The sequence below is a fragment of the Coffea eugenioides genome, unplaced genomic scaffold (assembly GCF_003713205.1).
Source record: "Coffea eugenioides isolate CCC68of unplaced genomic scaffold, Ceug_1.0 ScVebR1_2469;HRSCAF=3499, whole genome shotgun sequence".
NCBI lineage: Eukaryota > Viridiplantae > Streptophyta > Magnoliopsida > Gentianales > Rubiaceae > Coffea > Coffea eugenioides.
Genome location: NW_020862959.1, coordinates 244 through 14,917, shown reverse-complemented (window position 1 = coordinate 14,917; position 14,674 = coordinate 244). Strand labels below are relative to the sequence as shown.

Below are 14,674 nucleotides of genomic sequence, written 5' to 3'. Positions count from 1 at the left end.
TCAAAAAGCCTCTGCAGCAGCCACCCAGCGGCCAGACTGAAAGTCTAAAATTTCATCTACATCTTCAACGGTATTTTCAGAATGGATATAAAAGCTCACACGATCATGCCCTTTATAAACATATTTGTAAAGATACTTAACTAACTTAACAGTGGAACATATCTCTACATTCAAATGGCAGTCAAACAAAGCCAGAAGATAGGGACTGTACGGAACAACCCACCTATTATCCAACAAATGATTCCTCACTCTTACACAGCGACAATCCATCCTTCTTTTATAGTGAGGATAACCATCTTCTGTATAAGTTGTGTAGTCACTAAAACTCTTTGGATAATGGTTCTTGCACACCCCATCTTTCATACAAACATTATCCTTTTTTAATAAACCACATGGACCATGCATCATGTGATTCATAACCAGAAAGTATAAATGTGGCTGCTTAGAAGGATCTGGTATTTCGGCCGAAACTATCATGTCATAAGCTTCAGGATTGAGGGGCTTATATTCTGGCTTTAAAATAATCAACATATGAGCATGAGGAAGGCCTCTCTTTTGAAACTCAATCACATACACACAGGCAGACACTTCACCGAATATCTTTTTTTTTTGTAACTTCAGCTTTTAATAATTCTAACTTTGCTCTAAACACTCTTGAAACTAAATCAGGTCTATCTTGAGCCTCTTCTCCATACTTTAGGTTATCATGTATTTCTTTCCACATCCTATTGCAAGTCATAGTAATGAATATGTCAGGCTTACCAAATCTCTGGACCAAAGACATAGCATCTATATACCTCCGTCTCATGTCCCTTGGACCACCAATAAAGGAAGATGGAAGATAAACACGGCGGCCAACTTTACCGCCGTTAGTCTGACCAGAAGAGATGCTATCTGTTACACCTTTAAGAATCTCAGTTCTGATTTCTTTTTATTTTTTCCTATGGAATTCAAGCATCGAAGTCTCGATCTTAACATAAATATCCACAGAGAATTGCTGCAATAGTCTCCTTGTGTGCAAGAGCATTGAGGTGTCATCATCTCTGATCTGCAATTTGTAGCAATAATACTCTCGAGCAGAAACAGTTTCCCGTTTTTTCTTTCCCTCCTCAGCAACTAAAACAAGAAAAACAAAAGCTAAGACCCTCAGTGTTTTTTTTAAAAAGACTCAGGAATCAAAGAAAAACAGAATTTAGCAAAACTTACCTTCATTTTCCTTTTGAATAAAATCAACAGCATTTCCTATCTTAGGTAAAGCAACAAGGCTGTGATCATCAATTTCTTCCCTCTTTCTTTTATTAGCAGTAGTGTTTCTTGGAATACCATAGTGCCAACCAGATTCACCTCTGGGAAACAATAGTGGGTACTGCAAAGAGTCGTAGCATGCAAAATAGTGTTGGATTCTATGGCTTGTATTTGCATGACTATAAACCTGTATGTTGGTGCCCTTTTCTAAGGTTTCACTATCATGCTCTGTCCATATTGCAGCGACTTCTGAAGCTGTTGGCATATTATATAACTGTTGGTCAAGGCCCGGGTTGGAATTAAGAAATATGCTATGGTTATCTAGATTAGGAAGCTCTCTTAAAGACTTAAAAACTTTGGTATAAGGATTCTGCTCAAGAATACCCATCAGAAGCTTAAGAGTACTCTCCCGTAATCTTGGAGAAGTATTGAGTCTCTGTGACAATTCTTCCTCTTGATCATAAAAGTACAGCTGGATACCAGTAGGAGGGTGGCCATTTGGTGTGAGACTATTCAGAAGATGATAAATTTGACCCTGGACACGGAAAGTGTAAACTCCCTGAGAATTTTTAGTCATTTTTCTATCATATTTTGCAGCAAAAGTGGTAAAGGCAAGATTGTTATTATAGGTACGTGCATTCTTGCAGAAGTGAATACATTCCTCATCTGTACCGGAATAAAGGCGGAAGAGGGCATAAGGCATCACAGGATGAACAACAGAAACCTCTCCACCTGAACAGCAAAAATTGGGAGGTTCCAAATGGAATCGATAAGCCCCACAGTGTTGACACTTTGGGGCATCAGGGAGGACCAATGATTCGGTTGGAATATGCTTCAAGCAAGAAAAACTGGTTTTTTTGGTCCTTCGTTGCCTACCTAATAATACCACACCAAACCATATATTTATCAATTTATGGGGCAAAACAGAAAAAACATATAATCTGAAGCATTTTTAAGGCATAGCAACTTTATAATATAGACTACATCCAACCTGTGTTCACGAGCTGGGTGTTAACAACAATTTGTTGGCCACTACTGTGTTTAGAAGAAATAGATGGAGCAACGTTGACAATACAGGTTCCTTCTTCTACCAAGGAGTTATCATGAACTGGAACAACAAGTTTATCGAAAGCCTGATAAGCATCAAAAATATTTATAAAGTAGGAATGCAAATAAGCAAACATTGCTTTGTTAAGAAACATAGGATAAACTGAGCAATGTACCTTCAGGGACAGTAGACTGGTTTGTTGAAACAGGTAAAGAAGACTGGAGTTTTGTTGATATACCATCAAACATATCAGTTAATTCATTGTTGCTAGGAATTGGCTGTGGTACAGAGCTGCATGGCTCAGGTACTGAACTATTCAGACATTGCTCTGTTGAAGGTTCCTTAGCAGAGGAACTACAGTTTTTTGAGGAGCGGATAGACTTGGGAACATTGCATACAGGAGTAGAGGCCTCAGGAGGGGCTATTTTTTCAGCTTTTCCAAAGCAGTTAACTCTTTTCTGCATTGGCGTTTTCTATTTTTTTGTTCCTCTGGTATAGATGAATAGACAGAACCCTCAGCAGGATGCACATTAGCTGTCTTATTTCTAGCATACCGCTCCCGTCTGCGCTGCAACAACTCATCCTTTTTCTCTTTTGGCATATTAGCATAATGCATACGCCTAACGGTATTGCGGTCCATGAAAGAAACTAACTATAGTATTTCATATAGTAAGTTAATATATTACAGGATAGCTATTTTTTTAAAGGGTAAAACACTAAAGGCCAGTTATTTTGAAAATAAACAATTAGCAAAGGAATGCATAAACAGAAACATATTGTCGCGCCCCACTTTTTGATTCGAGTTGAATTGTGTGGTGTGTGGTGTGAACGTGTGCAAAATGAAAAGTAAAAGGCCAGGGGACTCAGAATGCGACGGTTTGGCCAAGTGAAGTTCAAAAGGGTTTTTTGTATCAAAAATGGAGTCGCCACTTGGTATAGAGTTAGGGTGTACCAAGTCACCCAAAAAGTGTTTTTTTGTTTTTGAATAATAAATAAATAAACCCTTTTTGAGAACTTTTGGGTCTGCGTAACCAAAAGAGGGATCGGGGGTCACATTTGACGAAGGGGAAGGCAAGGACAGAAATCCAAGGCACCCCTTCGACCTAGCCAAGGCTAGTTGCGTGACTTAAACCATTTTTCCTAATTTTTCTACCCAAGGTATGTATCGCGTATTGGATATGTCTATATGAATGCAAAAACCTAGACCTAGGGGGATTGGGGGAAATTTCTCTCCAAAGGTTGAGTGGTACCAATCACATTAATTGTGAAGCCCAATAATGATCCTTTTGGAGAGGTCACACCTAAACCTAAATGACGTGAAAAATGAGTGGAATGCATGCTATGTGAAAGTGTGAGCTTGTGTGAAGTGAGAAAAATGATAAAAGTAATAAGATAAGAGTGAAGGTGTGCAAATGTAGATGAAAGTACTCGTGTGCGAGTGAAGATAAAATGCTCGTGTGCAAGTAAAGATAAAAGGGTTCGTGTGCAAGTGAAGACAAGAAAAGTGTTCGTGTGCAAGTGAAGGTGATAAAAAGGTGCATGTGTGCAAATGGGACAAAAGTGAAAGTGTAATGATAGAGTGGATTGAGAATGCATGAGCTTAGGAAATTTATGCATATTGGGTACGGGGAGACCTAAATCGTGACTCAATTTGCCCTTTGATAGAGGGAATACAAGCGTGTTAAGGCTTAGAAAAAGCCACACTCGTCTATATCCCATATTTAAGGGGACTCTTCAGGCAAATGTACCCTAACTAGCATGAGATGCAAAGAATCCTAAAATGAGGGAAAAGGGGCTCGAGGAGCATGCCAAATGATAAAACTAAGAAAAATGCATGACATGTAGTAAACATGCAAATATGCACTAACAAAAAGGGATGGCCTAATGAGCCACAACTAGCATTGGACTAGTGTGGTGACGTACATTCATCCATTCCATTCATTCATGGTTATGAAAGCAAGTAGACATGCCAAAACGCTCGTAAACACGTAGCACGTAGCACTTAGCATGCTCGACTAGATGCAAGAGCCTACTAAAGCAATTAAACATGTAGCAACAAAACAAGCAACCAAGGGGAAGGGGAAATGGACCAGATGCTCTACGAGCCCTATCTATTACAAGCCAAGAGGTGTACACATACCCCATAAAACTTAAATAAAAGCAACCAAGGGGAAGGGGAAATGGACCAGATGCTCTCCGAGCCCTATCTATTACAAGCCAAGAGGTGTACACATACCCCATAAAACTTAAATAAAAGTAAAAACAAGCAAATGCAGGCAAGGAGGTAAGGAAAGCGGAGTAGGCAGGCATATTCACATAACACGTAGGAGCACGTAGGGTCAAATGAAGTGCAAGTGAGGGATAGAGTGTACCTCCCTTGAAATTGGGGCCCAATGAAGTGGAATTACCAATTTACCCTCCAAAATAATAAAAAGGTCAAGGTACCAATTTATTTGGGAAAATTAAAGAAAATAGGCAAACACAAGCTCACTTGGTCATAAAGCCCCTAATGTTATGAATTAAGTGCAATTGAAACGAAGCATGGTAGTCAATTGAAACAAACAAGCAATGAAGTTGTAAAATTAAAAGCCAAAGACCAAATTGAGGAAATTTTTCAATTGGTTGGGTCATAGTGAAACAAAGGGGAACTTGGGGGGTTGGAATGCAATTTTTCTTTGCAACATGCATGCAGATTCCATGCAACCACGTAGAAAGCTTGAGTTTCTGTAACAAACTTGATGCACTTTCATAATTTCCAGCCAAGCAATGAAGCGCCTAATCTAACACAATCCAAACAGACAAGAAAACTTTTAAGGAGATCACACATTCTTCCCCCTCTTCGGAACACAAAAATCCAGAAAAACAAGAACATTCAAATGCTAAAAAAAATCCAGCAACTTGGTTTGTTCTTCCTAGCTCATGCTACAAAACATCCAGCAACTTTGGTTTGTTCTTCCTAGCTCATGCTACAAAACTGAAAACTAGCAAGATAGATGCCTAAACCAGCTTTGGTGAATCGCTGAGGGGAGCGTGGGAGACAGCAAACATAAAAAATGGGACGCAGCTTTTTGTTTCAGCCAAGAATTCCAAACTTTCATTTTAACAAAGCCAATGGTAAAGCATTTTATGGGTGAGATTAAGGCTATAGAAGTAACCCAAAATACACACAGCAGGAAAGACACATGCATCAGGAACATACTACAAACATCATCAGCTTCATGATGCAACTAAACAAAAATCCATCAAAGCCAATAAGGAGTCTGCGAGGTGATCGAAGCAAAATTTCTGCTGCAACATTCATTCCAGAATTTTCCTGAATTGCTGGGCCAAAGCAAAAGTTTCTGCTGCGTTTTCGTTCGGTGCAGTGGAGGCAGAGCAGCTCCTTTGTCGCCAGATTTGACACCCTTCCAGTTGTTTTTCGTTCAAGATGTCTCAACAGAAATTGTTCCTTCCATGATGTAGTTTACCCAGAAACCGAGATCTCTCCCTGAGGAGCCCTGGGGAGATCAGAATGAAGCGGGGAAGTTGGCTGAAACGAAGCCAAGAAAATTTCGTCGCAGCGGTATGCGGCAGGGACAAGCTCGCGACTGGAGCTTCAATTCAAGGGTTTCAGTGGTTTTTTCCAGAAATGTTCAACACTAAATCTCCTCCCCAAATGACGTAGATTATTCAAAAATTTAAATCACCTCAAACAAAGCTATAGCCAAAGAGAAAAATGCATCCGAGGGAGGCTAAAAGGTCAGCCTTTTCCTGTCGGAAAATCTTCTGTAAAGCTCCCTTTTTCCGTTCCTTTTCCTGTTTTCTGATCTCTCTACCCAGCCGCCTGTTTCAGCCGTCATTCCCTCTGCTTGCCGTAGCTCTCTTCTCAAGCCCGTCAACCCCAGCTCTCTCTTTAGTCTTTATCTCACACTCTCTCTCGCGTTTTCTCTTCAGAACTTTCAGTGGCCTCTCTGTTTTTCTATCCTCGATCCTCTATTTCTCTCAAACTCTCTTTTCGTTTTTTCCCTTCTCCCGTAGCTCTTCCCTTGCTCCCCCTCTGCGGCTGCCCCTTCTTTTTCCTTTTATATCCCCTGATAACCCTAAACTTCAAGCCAGCTCTTCTATATTTGCAGCCCAAGGAGCTGCCGAACATTTCTTTGCAAGCTGCGAAAAACGCAGCTTGCTGCCGCGTATCACTCTTTTTTTTTTTTCTTTTTTTTTTTTTTTAACTTTCAACTTAATAAATACAGAAATGATAAAATATAAATAATAATAATAATAACAAATTGACAAAAACCAGGTAATAATAATAATAACGAAAATAATTTAAAAACTAAACAACTAAAAACAACAAAAATGTCCATTCTTCAAATTTTCTTCATTTTTCCTTTTTTCTCTTCTTTTTCAAAATAACTTAATAAAAATAACTAAAGTGCAAAAAGGTTGAATTTAAAGAAATAAACATATTTTTGTGAACAAATTTCCCTTTTTCTTTTTTTATGATTTTTCTTTCTTTTCCTCTTTTTCTTTTTTTTCTTTCAAGAAAGCATTGAATTTAAATTACAAACGACTGAATGCTTTTCTTTCTTTTTTTTTTTTAACAAATTCTATGATAAAACTTAAAAATAAAAATAAAACTGGAAACTAAAAACTAAAAATGAACATGACAAATAAAAAACTAAAAATGAAATTACACCAAAATTTTGGTGTCTACAGTTTGCCCCTCTTTGTCTGAGTTTTGGAAAAACTTGAGACAAAGAAGTAGACACCAAAACTTACCTGTGTTATTCAGCTGCGAATTACTCAAACGATGGGGACTGACCCCTGACGGGAAATTTTAAAATCGGGACTGACCCGAGATAGAAATTTAAATGGGACTGACCCGAACAGGAATTTAGACGGGGCTGACCCGAACAGAAATTTAAAACGGGACTGATCCGAACAGGAATTTTGAAATCGGGACTGACCCGAACAGGAATTTAAAATGGGGATAGACCTACGGGATAGACCCGGACAAAAATGTAAAATTGGGATAGACCCACGGGATAGACCCGGACAGAAATGTAAAATTGGGACAGACCCACGTTCCAGTAGCGATGTAAGTGAAATGCTCGCTGGCGGGACTCACCTCATGCTCCAGTGGCTGTAAAAATGAAATGCACGCTAGTGGGACTAACCCATGTTTAGCGGCAACGGAATATGAAATGCACGTTAGTGGGACTGACCCATGTTTAACGGCAATGAGAATGAAACGCGCGCTAGTGGGACTGACCCATGTTTAGCGGCGAAGAAAACAAAATGCACATTAGTGGGACTGACCCATGTTTAACGGCAATGAGAATGAAACGCGCGCCTAGTGGACTGACCCATGTTTTTAAGACGCAAATGAGAATGAAACGCGCCGCGAGTGGGACTGACCCATGTTTAGCCGGCAAAGAAAAACAAAATGCCACACTAGTGGGAACTAAAAACCCATGTTTAGCGTGGCCAAAAAATACAAGAAATGCACGTTAGTGCGGTACTTTGGACCATGTTTAACGCAATGAGTAAAGAAAACGCCTTCACGAGCGCTAGGTGGGACTGACCCATGGTTTAGCGGCAAAGAAAACAAAATGCACACTAGTGGGACTAACCCCATGTTAGTTGGCAAAAAATACAAGAAAATTGCGCGTCTAGTGGGGACTGGACCCATGCTTAACGGCAATTGAGAAATAAACGCGCGCTAGTGGGACTGACCCATGTTTAGCGGCAAGAAAACAAAAAATGCACACTAGTGGACTACCCATGTTTAGTGGCAAAAATACAAAAATGGCACGTTAGTGGGACTGACCCATGTTTAAGCCCAATGAGAAAAAACGCTCGCTAGTGGACTGGGACCCATGTTTAGCCGGCAAAAGAAAAACAAAATGGCACACTAGTGTGTGACTAACCCATGTGTTCAGTGGCAAAATTACAATGAAAATGCACGTTAGGGGGACTGACCATGTTTAACGGCATGAGAAAAGAAAACGCGCGCTAGTGGGACTGACCCATGTTTAGCGGCAAAAGAAACAAAATGCACACTAGTGGGACTGAAACCCATGTTTAGTGGCCAAATACAAGAAATGCACGTTAGTGCGGACTGAACCCATGTTTAACGGCAATGAGAAAGAACGCGCGCTAGTGGGGACTGACCCATGTTTAAGCGGCCAAAGAAAACAAATGCACACACTATGGGAACTAACCCCATGTTTAGTGCAAAAATACAAGAAATGCACGTTAGTGGACTGACCCATGTTTAAACGGAATGAGAAAAGAAACGCGCGCTGAGTGGACTGACCCATGTTTAGCGGCAAAGAAAACAAAATGCACACTAGTGGGACTAACCCATGTTTAGTGGCAATGGAACATAAAATGCACGTTAGTGGGACTGACCCATGTTTAATGGCAATGAAACGCGCGCTAGTGGGACTGACCCATGTTTAGCGGCGAAGAAAATGAAATGTCTCGACAATCGGACGGTGGGATCAAACCCGAGCCTGCCGTGATGAACTTGATTTGATTTTTGATTTTTTTTGATTTTTTTCAGATTTTTCCTCTCTTTTTTCCTTGATTTTTTGATTTTTTGATTTTTTGACTTTTCGAAAGAATCTTTTTCAAAAATAATTTGCCCCAGTGTAGGGCCCTTTCTTTCTTCGGCATCGTCCTTCCACATCCCCAGATGCTCTTTCGTCGATTTCAACTTTGAATACCTGCACAGGGGGCTTACATGCACTCTAATTTGCATGAAAAGGGCAGCATGATTGATTTGAAAAATGCATTATTTGATTCTTAGACGAAATCCTCAATTGGACTACAAAAATATTTGCCCCAGTATGGGCCCACTTGACTTCAAAAATTTTGCTTGGATGACGCTCCATTTGTTTGAACAAAGTAAGCATAGCATGTGAAGAAAATTGAAATGTCTTGCTTAAACTCATATAGCAAAATTCATGATGAATATTTCCAAGATAACACCAAATTCAAGAAGATTTCTCCCTCACTTTTAGCATCGGTGCTTTGGGTAGTGGGTGACCCTTTCTTGTTGGCTCATCTGTCAGGACCAATCAAGTGACTATATTTTTTGATTTGGAAATGGCTAAAGGAAGATGGGAGGTCAAGATTTGTCTCATTTTGTGCTCATTCGATATCACGTCTTCATGAAAGCAAAATAGTTTGTCACCCTTATATGCCAAGAAAACTGAGTCAACATACAAGCTTGACAGGCTTGCAACAAAATGGGTAGAAACGATAGCTAAACCGGTGAAAACTGGTTATACTCCCATGATCACAAATGATTGATGGATTTCTTACGAGCATAATCGTCACTTTGGATTGTCATGAAAGAATAAGTCAACGATGGACTTTATTAGCTTGTAATTTGGCTTGAAACGAGAGTTAAAAGATAAGTCGTTCAAGGACACTGCACCGAAGATCGCATTTTCCTCAAAAATTTCCCTCATTTTGGATTTCAAGATTTTGGATTTTGACTTTTCCCTCATCATTCACCAGGGACTTTCAGCATCAAATCTTTTTGCATTTTTCTTTTGCATTCGCTCGCTTTTTCCCCTTTTTTTTCTCTTTTTTTCAAAATTGCCCTCGCGGGGTTTCATATGAAGAGCAGTGTCAACCTCACACCCAATCAATTCAGAAATACAGCTAAAATTTCCGGCATCAGAGATTTCCTTGACAAGGCCATTGCAAAGAACAGAAGTCAGGACTTTTGGCTTTTGTAATGGGGTCAGGCGGGGTGTTTAGGCAAGTTAAGGCTTGAAGGCAGATTTCAAAAGCAGTTTGAAAAATCTGAGATCGCATTGTTACCAACCCTATTTTAGGGTTAAACCAGAATTTGCCCCAATTTATGCTCAATTGAGGCTTTTCACTTTCATTTTCTTTTCTTTTGCCTTTTCGGCTTTTTGCCATTCTTTGAAATTTGCCCCAGTTTATTTTTGAACTGAGGTTCTCTTTTCTTCTTTTGCTTTTGATTTTGTTGCTTTTCACTTTTTGAAATTTTCTTTTTCAACACAAACTTGCCCCCAGTGTGGGGTTTGCGATTCTCAGGGGTTGCCAAACGAAATAATTTATTCTGAAGGCTCAAAAAGGATAGCTAGGGATAGAATGTTTGATTGGAAAAGAAGATGGCCTGACTTGTATTCCGTTCCTTACAATAACTCCGAAAGGAAACTTTCGTTAATGGGAAATTTTTGGCATGTATCTGAATTAACTGATTGAGGAAGACCCTTGTTCATCCATATTTGTGAAACGTTGGCGATCCACGCGGACAAATCTCTTCCCTTTCTTTTTCCAAAATTGAATCCCCGATAAATTCAAACTTCTCCAATTTGTGATTCCCTCTTTTCTTTCCTTTTGGCATTTTTGCTTTTCTCTTTTCTCTCTCTTTTTTTTCAAAATTTCCCAATCTCCTTCCCCAATGTGGGGTGCGATCATATGTGCACTCGAAAAGAACCACCAATTTAGCTCAAACGAGGATGCAAGGGATGATCAGTGTTTAGATTGTAGAAATGATGGCCAAAGTATCATTCTTACGCTTCATGACAATCAAAGTAACGAAATGCTCATTGAAAATCCATTCCCTTTTTTGATATTTGAAAATTTTTCAATGAAGGGTAGTGATCACTAAGGCACTTATTTGAAACGAAATTATTCTTTCAAAGGCTCAAATGGGGAAGCAAATGATAAAGTGTGTATAGGTAGTGAAACGAATGCTCGAAGTTTCATTCCAAATTTTCAAAACAAACAAGGATAACGCACATTTTTGCTTTCACTTAGATGTGATTGAATCGGATTAGACACAGCGGACATTTTCAAGCAAAAGTTGCCCCAACTTGCAATTTATCGATCAATGTGACTGATTTTATTTTGGGGTTAAGTGAAGGAGAAAAGGTATCTCATGGGCCTTCTGAATGACCTCTTTCAATTTTTGAGCACTCTTATTGTGTAGCTCGGATCACCAATCTGGTGTATACATTTGTGAGTTTTCAGGCCAAAGGTTGAAAAATCTCAATTTGAGCTTATTTCTTAAAATTCACCATGAAATCTCTTAATGAGCTCAATAAAGAATGAAATGTACATGAATATACACAAAACAATAATTGTCCAAAAATTTTATTGCTGAAAAAGTTTGAAACAAAATTTCTCGTTCAATTATGATACAAATGAGAATAGAAAGTTTCTAAAGAGCTCCACATATATATCCCTTTTGTTTCCTTCTCTTTTGACACAAAAATATATTAACAAGTCAAATATACAGAAATTTCCTTGAAAACAATTATGAACTCTCTTAGAAGCTCTTAACCTAGAGCTTTCAAATGGATCTTTCAGGTTTCCATTGTTGGATCTGCCCAAGAATCAAATAATACTTTCCAAACTTTATCGGATCAAAAATTGTTATCCAATATAGGGAAATATTTTCATCTTATTGCAACATTTTTATGAATGCAGGGGAGGGGGGAAACAAAAGAAAAATACCCCGAGTTAGTGAACAAGAATATAAAATCGGTATGCATGTCCTATGGGGGAACCCTTTTATGCCAAGGGTAGGCCTAGCATGAAAATGCAATCCATTAGAGTAGGCACCATACTATACCTGATGGATCCAATCAGCTTATGGAGTGAAAAATAATTTGAAAAATTTGGCCATTGGAGTGACGAGAGATTTGTCAAAATGAGGACAACGTCCGAATAGATTGATCACTTTTGATTTGCAAAACACATGGGTTTAACCTTGACGACCTCCTATCGAAGAGATTGGAATTCGTTGACAAATTTCCTCAGTGAAGCATGAGTCAAAAACCCAACTGTTTAAATAGTTGGATATAATGGATGGTTTTCTCAAAGATTGACTAGATTTCCCAATTTGGAATTTGACAATGAAACCCTAATAGGGCGAATGGATTGAATGAAGTTGACAATTTATTTAAAATCGACCGAATTACCCTAAAAAGGGAAACAGGTCAAATGAATTGAATGAAATTTATCCAAAATTAATCAGATCACCCTAAAAAGGGTAAATTGATCAAATAGATTGAACGAAACTTGATTTATTCAAAATCGGCTCGGTTGCCCTAAAAATGGGTAAATTGGTCAAATGAATGAAATTGAATTAGGGATTTATTCAAAAATCGGCCGAATGACCCTAAAAAGGGTAAATTGGTCAAAAAACCCTAAAAAGGGTAATTTGGTCAATTGAATTGATAATTTATTCAAAATCGACCAGATGACCCTAAAAAGGGTAAATTGGTCAAATGAATTGACGATTTATTCAAAATCGACCAGGTGACCCTAAAAAGGGTAAGTTGGTCAAATGAATTGATGATTTATTTGGTAAATCGACCAGGTGACCCTAAAAAGGGTAAATTGGTCAAATGAATTGACGATTTATTGAAAAATCGACCAGGTGACCCTAAAAAGGGTAAATTGGTCAAATGAATTGACGATTTATTGAAAAATCGACCAGGTGACCCTAAAAAGGGTAAATCGATCAGGTGACCCTAAAAAGGGTAAATTGGTCAAAAGACCCTAAAAAGGGTAAATTGGTCAAAAGACCCTAAAAAGGGTAAACTGGTCAAATGAATTGACGATTTATTCAAAATCGACCGAATGACCCTAAAAAGGGTAAATTGGTCAAATGAATTGATGATTTATTGAAAATCGACCAGGTGACCCTAAAAAGGGTAAATTGGTCAAATGAATTGATGATTTATTGAATGAATTGGCAAAATGGATTGGTTGAATTGTCCGGCCATTGGTTATTTCAAAATTATTGAGGTGCATTAGTCTATGACCTTCTAAAAATCAAATTTTGGCCTCACTTTATTTATCGTCTCAATAGGAGGAATCATTTGTAAATTTCGTCAAATTAATGTCCTTCACGCAAGGGATTTTTACCAATTTTTGATAAAATGGCCAAAAAGTGATTATTAGATGCTCATATTCCAAAGATCACTCCATGAAAACGATCGGATCCTACCTTACCTTGTGCACTATCCCTTTGGATGGTACAAAATGTAAACGTGCAAGTCTCACTGGATTAAGTATCCGAGACACAAGGTGGCTTATTCCTAAACACAGGATTCCCTATGTGGCATTCCCTTTCTAGGGTTTATGCATGATGCCATTTTATTAAAGCAGTAAAGATGCAATTTGAAATGCAATATGACCTAAAAGGACCTTTTATACGCCAAGGTAGGCTTAGAATGCCATGCAATTATTAATCTATGAATGCAATATACCAAAATCTTTAAACGTGCCATAACCTATCTACGAGGGTAGGCTTTAAAAGAAGGTCATACCAGACCTCCTATTTGCTAGGGTTTGTGAATGCAATGGGGACACAAAACCAAGAAAAGTTAGTTCAGCCAGATAAATACACATAACACATTGTGGCAACGAAATCAGCACAAAGAAATAAAGCGATAAAAGGGAGAAAAGGGGTTGGACCCCTCCCCTCGTGAATAGTGTCCCTAATAGGGTAAGGTCGACTCTACCCTAGGCAAGCTAAAATGGATGCATGAGGTTAGGTTCACTAATGCATCTAGACTCGATAAGTCATAGGTCCCCGAGCCTTCAGACTTGGAAACCAAGGGTCATCACTCCCAAGGTTCCTTGTCGGTGGCTCGAGCGATTCCCCAGACGTTGCTACGCACACGTCGTGTTACGGCTACCCGTCTGGGCGAATCTAAAAAATCCTCAACCTTCGACTAAAAACTAATAGGTTATCAACCTAAAGTTTAAAGCGGAAGATCGAGTGACCCCTCGGATCATGCTACGCACACGTCGTGATACGATCACATGTCCAAGTGGGTCGCCTAAAATCCTAATAGGGTGGAGTGGCGTGACAAGCCACTAAAAGAAAAATAAATGAGGGGTAAAAATAATTAAAGCGTATGCGCGTATGCCAGTGCTCGTTTGGAGGGGAGAGATCAAGAACCAACGCGAGGCTCTAAGGTACATCCCCCACCCAAATGCAATGCAAAGCGCGAGATAAAACGAGTAAAATATACATCCAAACAACCAATCATACATACGTGAGTGGGGAGTAGTTTGGTACGTGCGCGAGGCAAAAAGTCCTAAAAAGGAAAAATGCAACCCTAATATCCAAACGCTATGCATAAAAAGGGTAGAAAAGGGAAAAGAATGGCCAAATCAAATGCTCGGACCCACTTAGGAATTCCCCAGTGGAGTCGCCAACTGTCGCGCCCCACTTTTTGATTCGAGTTGAATTGTGCGAAGTGTGGTGTGTTGTGGTGTGGTGTGTGGTGTGCAATGTGAAAAGTAAAAGGCCATGGGACTTATAATGCGACGATTTGGCCAAGTGAAGTTCAAAAGGGTTTTTTGTATCAAAAATGGAGTCGCCACTTGGTA

The 14,674-nt window shown here is 39.1% G+C and overlaps 1 protein-coding gene across 1 annotated transcript; it reads right to left on the bottom strand.

Moving 5' to 3' along the window:
• LOC113756755 lies at nucleotides 1-2,757 on the bottom strand. Its single transcript, XM_027300293.1, has 6 exons — nucleotides 2,469-2,757; nucleotides 2,237-2,353; nucleotides 1,207-2,121; nucleotides 977-1,116; nucleotides 653-874; nucleotides 1-552 (listed from the first exon to the last, which is right to left on the bottom strand). The coding sequence occupies exons 1-6, from the start codon at nucleotides 2,755-2,757 to the stop codon at nucleotides 1-3; spliced, it is 2,235 nt and encodes a 744-aa protein (XP_027156094.1).
• Nucleotides 2,758-14,674: the final 11,917 nt, after the last annotated feature.